The following is a 7,522-nucleotide window of genomic DNA, read 5'->3' as shown; positions in this document are numbered from 1 at the left end:
TAGTACTATACTATATATATTATATAATATAGTATATTATATACTATATATATATATGGTCAGATCAATAAACGTGTTAATATGATAATGACCATAAAAAATCATTCTTAACTACGTACTAGAGAGAAGTTGTGATCACACGCGAAGACAGTTATGCCTTTATAAGACTATATGCGACTTTCGTCAAGTGATGATTTCTGCCTCAGAGACACGAATAATCTAGTCTGACAAGCGCATCGCTGTTTGTTTATCCGAGCTGGATATTTTGTCCTCGAGTATCTTTTCGAGTATAGAGTATTTTGGTCTCGAGTTTCTGTTAGAGTATCTGACTTATTAGATGCTATAGCGACAAGGGCCCGTTTCGTCAGAAACAAATTTAGTCTTAAACATTAGCTCCTTCCCCTCCCCCCTCCCCCTCCCTATCTCCTCACAAACTTTTCTCTTACAAGCCGTTCCAGAAACTTCGTAATGCTTAAAGAGAATTAAAACACTTTCTCGCGTAACCCTTCTCTCTGAACTTAGAGATCTCCCATAGACCCCTCCCTTAACTATAACTATAAGTCGATATTAAAATCAACACATTTACACTACGAATTACAATAATAGTGATATCTATATTTTATAGATAATAATTGAAAATGTGTGTTTTTTTCTTGAAATCAAACCGGTTCAAACGCCCATTAATTAATGTCTACCGCCTAATAAACAAAAGCATAATACATTTACCAAATGACGTATGATTTGCTTCTCTTGTTTTAAAGGTTTGCGAACGCTTGCCACGATTCTCGCCGATCTCGTCGTATACAGGGTGATAATCTTGTCTTGTCTTGTGCAGAATAAATTCATGACCACAGTAATTTTTATCAAATATTATTTCATATGTGTGTTAGCCATCAGTAGATTATGCATAAATTACTGTGATGTACAATAAATGTGTATGAATATTGAATTTTGTGGAATCGACTTCTCATCAATCAGCAGCCTTGATGACATGAAATTATGAAGCTTCACTGTTATGCTGTGAGTTTCACTTAAAGTAAGTTAGTTGAAGTTTCGTTTCTGGCAACGCTATTAAATTAACCTTACATTAACATTAGCACTTAAACATTAATCGGTATGTTTTACGAAGTTTCTGACACGGGCCCAGGTCTTGCAGCCCTAAAACTGAATGAAAAACATTGAAACATCTCCTGTTGACGGTGTCCGTTATTTTACAGGTTGTCGACGTTGCGTCAGTTTAATTTAATGCAGCGACGACTTGTCGGCGTTGGAGTCTGTGGAAACCACACATAAGGTATTTACATTATCGTACACCAGCATTAAGTAGAATCTATAACGTAGCAGTAGAGTTCTGCACAAAATCAGTTTCGTTTTGTCAAAAATGGCAATGAACATTGAATTAGTTATGCCGCTTACATCACTATATATATATTACACTATAATGTATGTGCCATCATGTGCGCTGGCTGTTGCGGTGCATTCGTGTGTGCGTGCTGCCTGCATTGCGCTACGCTGCCGTCTGCCGCAATGTGTGTGCGGGCTGCTTGCGTGTGTCTGTGGATGCGGAATAAGGTGGGGACTGCGCGCCTGCGTGTTTTAGAATGCATATTGCCGAACGTAAACTTATACATAGAAACGATCCTAAATGAGAGTTAACATTTCTAGGAAAAAAAAAGCTTCGCGTCGCTTTTTTATCACTCGCCCTGTCAGCAATCGATAGCATTAATCACCCTTTTTACGTGTTTTTGCCTCTTATCTCAGCATCATGACTTTACGAGGCATTCACAAATTTCGGCGCACTGCAGCGATGCCGAATGTATAGGACATGCCAGCGCGCCGGAGGCGCCGTTCGCAGAAGCAGGCATTCTGGCGACATTCTGGCCGGCCAACTGACTGCGGAAAGTGCAATCGCGTGTGAGCTTAATAATCAGATGTCGAGCATATAATCCAACATAGTTTATTTGTTGTCGTATTTCGGTTCTTGTCTATTATCTAATTTAAATTACTGTTAAATTCGTTAGCTGCCTCAACAGCACGCAGATGAACACTATTTCAACATATATTGATATTATTAACATATCTATGTATATGCACATAAGTCCAAATAATCAGTCAGTCTTCACGCAGCCTACGACGATGCAATTTGAATGACGGGCCCGCGCTGCCTCTCCCAATTTTTCCCCTCCTGATAAGATTGTTAGACGCTTACATGATTAATTGCTCTATTAGCGAAAATGCCTCACCGGTCACTGCCAAGAATCACAACATGCACTGCGCTTTGCCGACAAAGACAAAAGTTGACGTTAGCTACGCCCTCTATATCATATTATACGTCTTAGTCAAAAACTATCAAACGCTATCAAAATTGAATGTTAGCTACGGCCCTACTCTAAATCAATTTAAACCGCTATTAAAATGGTCGTTTTAGATACGTCCCTACTAAACAATTTAAACGGCTATCAAAACGTATCAACGCTTATTAAATATGTCGGTTAGATACCGCGCCTACTGCACAATAAATCTACTCCAAAACTAATAAGCAGCTTGCTCGTATGCGTAATACTTGCTAATATTAGATCCGTGATAATTTCGCTGACGATCACTTTGACGCGTTGCGTCTTTGACACAGAACGGGACGGTGAAGTGCGTGTCGGAGAGCTGTCCACCGCTAGAGTGCGTTCATCCTGTGATGATACCTGGCCGGTGCTGCCCCCAGTGTCGTAGTGAGTTTACGTTTCTGGTTGGTTGTGCCATATAGAGGTAGCTGTCGTGCTGTTATGAGACGGGATGTCCACTGTGCTGCTATGCACGTCCACATAGTGCCTACAGAATGTGGTGGCATTGTGTGTGTATGTGTGCGTGCGTAGCCGTGCGTGTGTTCAGCTGTGTGTGTGCTGTGTGTGCTGTGTGTATGTGCTGTCGTGTGGTGTGTGGTTGTGTGGCCACTCCTGTGTGTGTGTCGGTGCAGCTGCGTGTGGTTGTTGCGGTGTGCTGCCTAACTGCGTTCCGCTGTGCGTTTTCGTTTTGCGTGCCGTCTGCGCCGTGCCTGTGCCCGTGAGTGTGTGTGTGGTTGTGCTGTGCTGGACAGCTACCTAGCTAGCATGCTGCACATAGCCAACCAGAACGTAAATCGTCACTACCGAACACTGCGGCTGTGTGGTGTGTGCCTTAGCACCGGCACCCCACATTGGAATACAGGATGAGCGCACAGCGGCGGGACGCTTTTCCGACACGCACCCCGTCAGGCTTGTCACTCAATATCAAATTGAAGGTCAGCTGCAACATTAGCACGACTGATATCGAGCATCAAGATTCACGCATGACGAGCAAGCGGCCGATTTAGGTTGGGGATAGTCGGAAAATTTGGCGGCCCAGGAGACGAGCGACACCCCATTAATTTAGGGAGTAGGTGGATAGCCGTGTACATGCGGCAGGTACAGGTTGGTGTTGTGCGTAGCAAACCCAGAGAAATGCCCTGCCGTCGTCGTGGTTAAGGAGTGGAGGGCGTACCTGTTAGCAGCTCGGAATGAGTGTTGAGAGCGGGTGTAGTAGTGGGGGACTGAGCGCGAGGGTGTATACGTGTGTGTACGTGTGGCGGGGTACGGCTACGGGTGCGTAACTCATGTATTATCGCGGACCAAATAGATAGAAGATAATCTGTATTATGTTATATGAACTGTTACTTATAAGGACAGCTGATAGAGTGCTATGGGGTCCATCCTCAAATATCCTCTTACTAACGACAGTAGCGATACAATCACAAAACTCCGGCACCAGCTTCTCGCATACCTTCACCGTCTCTCATTCGTTTCGATACGCTCTCTTTATTAAAAACAATACACCCTAAGTTACAGTAGAAGCAGCAGTGCGGTCGCCAACAGCCAGAGTAATTACATGGCAATGGTGAGGATCGGCGTGGGCGCATACTGTAAGGTTGTACGAAAAGTCGGGGGTTACAGTAGACAGAGTTAACAGTGAACTGTGAGAGGGATTTAATTAGTTAGCGTCGTGCGAAATGGCGTGCGAATTGCTCTTAGTGAGACGAACTGGCAGTGATATCCAATTCAAGGCCAGACACAGAAAGTTCCCCGGCAAGCACAAGGAGATGTGCTTGTAAATTCAAGTCATCTTTGCAGAGAGGAGTCGAGGGTTTCAGGGTACGGTGATCACAACGCGCCAGCGCTGGATCCGAAACGACGGAGAGACCTTCACTCGCGGACGTGCAGAACGGGTGCCAGTCTACGGCTACGTATAACCCGCGCATCTACGACACAAGCAAATACTAATCATTAATACCTAATATTCTCGCTTCTCGCATTCGTCATTAGTGATTTTGTCCTACGAGATGTCTCACACTCGGGTTATATGTTTAATTTATTATTAGCATTGTCTGATACAAAAACTCTGTATAAATTAATATAGTTTATTCATATTAGTATCAATTATGTATATTTATATTCGTATAAAACAATATGTTACCTTCAAAATGTAAATTCATAAGTTTGTAAAAAGTAAATATAAATTGAAATTGAACTTAAAGTGAGTCGAATTATGAGGATCGCTTTCCTCGGTTTCCGCTTTAGCTACCTCTACCTCAAACTTACTCGACGATATAACTACGTCAACATTATCTTCCTATTTGTTCGCACTAGGTTCAAAATCGAGGAGCTCCAATATGACTCAAATCTTTTCACAGCAATTCCCATAGCTAACTCTCTTTGGTCCCCGCCTTCACACTTTGGTTCAGCTTGATTCTATGAATGAATTGACAGAATAAATGTAGCATGAGAGAGAGTGATACTTGAGGTCTATTGCCCATACTCTATCGGTTGCCCGTTGACGAGCGCTCAATACTGGGCGGAAGAGCAGCGATGTATATTGCCCTATGGAGTTTTTCTTGCCAGATTCATTTAATTTTACTCAACCTCACCATGTTCTGTCTCTGCGTTCATATAAGCCACTAATTATATATTGACAATTATATCCTACATTCTGTGTATTACCACAAATAGATAGAAGATATCTGTATTATGTATATGAACATGTTACTATAAGGCAGCTGATAAGCTGCTATGGGGTCCATCCTCAAAATCCTCTTACTAACGACAGTAGGATACAACAAAAACTCAGCACCAGTTCTCGATACCTTCCCGATCATCTCATTCTTTCCGATAATCTCTATTAAAACACTACACTCCTATAGTTACAGCAAACAGATGCAGTAATTACAATGAACGCCTGGGACATCTGTAAGGTTACGAAAGGTTAGCAAGTTACAGTGATGTGAAATTTAATAGTTCTCGTGCAAATGTGCTCACGACTGGGAACAACTACCCAGACAAGTTCCCCCGGCAACACTCAAGGATGTGTTTTAATTAATACTGCAGCGAATCGTGTTTCAGGGTACTGTCACACGCGCCAGCGCTTGGAACACGGAGAGACCTTCACTCCGCGACCGTGCAGAACGTGCCAGTGTACGGTACGTAACCCCGCGATCTACACACACAGCAACTAATAATACTATAACGCTCGCATTCATGTGATTCCCTGACTACCGGTAGATGTTTTAATTTTATTAGCATTGTCTACTAACTTGTATAAATTAATATATTTATTATATTATATAAATTATTATATTTATATTGTATAAAACAATATGTTACCTTCAAAATGTAATTCATAAGTGTAAAAAAAGTAAATTGAATTGAATTGAACTAAAGTGAATCGAATATGGGTAGGGTATAGATAGTACCTTACCTCAAACTACATCGACGATAAACTACGTCAAATTATCTTCCTATTGTTCCCCATTAAAATCAAATATACTCAAATCTTTCACAGCATAAGCTCAAACCGTCTTTGCCGCGTCAACATTTGGTTATAGTTGATTAAATAACCTTATCGACTTTCATAATATAATATTTTCCGGAGTTAAACCTGTGTGGCATGTTATCCCGGCGAGTTCAAGATTTCGCTTACCTTTAACAAAAGAATCGTCAAGATTTCATTAATGGAGAAGAGGCCAATAATGTTGATAGAAGAACGTCTTTCATAGCGATGGAACAGAGGTGGTGACAGAATAATGTAGCATGAGAAGAGAGTGAATGATAATGAAAAACATGAAACATCTCCTGGTCTGACGGGTCCGTTATTTTACAGGTTGTCCGACGTGTGGTCAGTTTAATTTAATGCAGGACCGAATGTCGGCGTTAGAGAGTCTCGTGGAAAACCTTACACAGAAGGTATTTACATTATCGTACACAGCATTAGTAGAATCATAACGTAGAGTAGAGTTCTGACAATGTTTCGTTTTTGTCAAAAATGGCATGAACATTGAATAGTTATGCGCTTACATCACTTATATATATTACATATAAATGTATGTGCGTGCGTGGTGTGCGTGCATTCGTGTGTGCGTGCCTGCCTGCATGCGTACGTGCGTCTGCGCAATGTGTGTGCGTGTGCTTGCGTGTGTTTGTGTGGAAAGGTGGGGACTGGGTGCGTGTTTAGGATATTGGAACGTAAAATTATACATAGAAACGATCCTAAATTGAGTAACATTTCTAGATTTCGGTCACTTTTTTCACTCGCCGTCAGCAATCGATACATTAATCCCCTTTTACTGTTTTTGCCTCTTTCTCAGATCATGACTTTAGAGGATCACATTCGGGACCTGCAGCGATGCGAATGTAATAGGACATGCAGGGCCGAGGGTTCGCAGAAGCAGCATGGCGACATCTGGCGGCCAAACGACTGCGAAACGTGCGCGTGTGAGGTAATAATCAGTGTCGACATTAAATCCAACATAGTTATTTGTTGTCATTTCGGTTTCTTGTCTTATTATTAATTTAAATTATCTGTTAAATTCGTTAGCTGTAACAGACCGGCAGATGAACACTTTCAACATATATGAATATATTAACATATATGATATGCACATAGCAAATAATCAGTCATTTCACCAGCTACGAACGATCGCAATTTGAAATGACGCCCGCTGCCCTCCCCCTCCTGAAAGATGTAGACGTTACATGATTAATTGCTCATTAGCGAAATGCTCACGGTCACCTGCCAAGAACACAACATGCACCTGGCTTTGCCGACCAGACAAAATGAGTTAGCTACGCCCTACTATACAATTATACGCTATCAAAAACTATCAAACGCTATCAAAATGAGTTAGCTACGCCCTACTAAACAATTAAACGCTATTAAAATGGGTTAGATACGCCCTACTAAACAATTAAACGCTATCAAAAACTATCAAACGCTATTAAAATGGGTTAGATACGCCCTACTAAACAATTAAACGCTATCAAAAACTATCAAACGCTATTAAAATGGGTTAGATACGCCCTACTGAACAATTAAACTCTATCAAAAACTAATAAGAAGCTTGCTCGTATGCGTAATACTTGCTAAATATAGAATCGTGATAATTTTGCGCTGACGATTCATTTGGTCTTTGACACAGAACGGGACGGTGAAGTGCGTGTCGGAGAGCTGTCCACCGCTAGAGTGC

The 7,522-nt window shown here is 41.7% G+C and overlaps 1 protein-coding gene across 1 annotated transcript in view; it reads left to right on the top strand.

Moving 5' to 3' along the window:
- Nucleotides 1-7,522, top strand: part of LOC106811854 (protein kinase C-binding protein NELL2-like) — a 30,228-nt gene that overhangs the window by 20,543 nt on the left and 2,163 nt on the right. Inside the window, exons 6-8 of the mRNA XM_014815573.1 lie at nt 6,160-6,242; nt 6,644-6,775; nt 7,475-7,520. Of these exons, the coding sequence (XP_014671059.1) occupies nt 6,160-6,242; nt 6,644-6,775; nt 7,475-7,520 (261 nt within the window). The remainder of the gene's footprint in view (nt 1-6,159; nt 6,243-6,643; nt 6,776-7,474; nt 7,521-7,522) is intronic.

The sequence above is a fragment of the Priapulus caudatus genome, unplaced genomic scaffold (assembly GCF_000485595.1).
Source record: "Priapulus caudatus unplaced genomic scaffold, Priapulus_caudatus-5.0.1 Scaffold583, whole genome shotgun sequence".
Classification (NCBI taxonomy): domain Eukaryota; kingdom Metazoa; phylum Priapulida; class Priapulimorpha; order Priapulimorphida; family Priapulidae; genus Priapulus; species Priapulus caudatus.
This window is presented reverse-complemented; position numbering and strand designations above follow the sequence as displayed.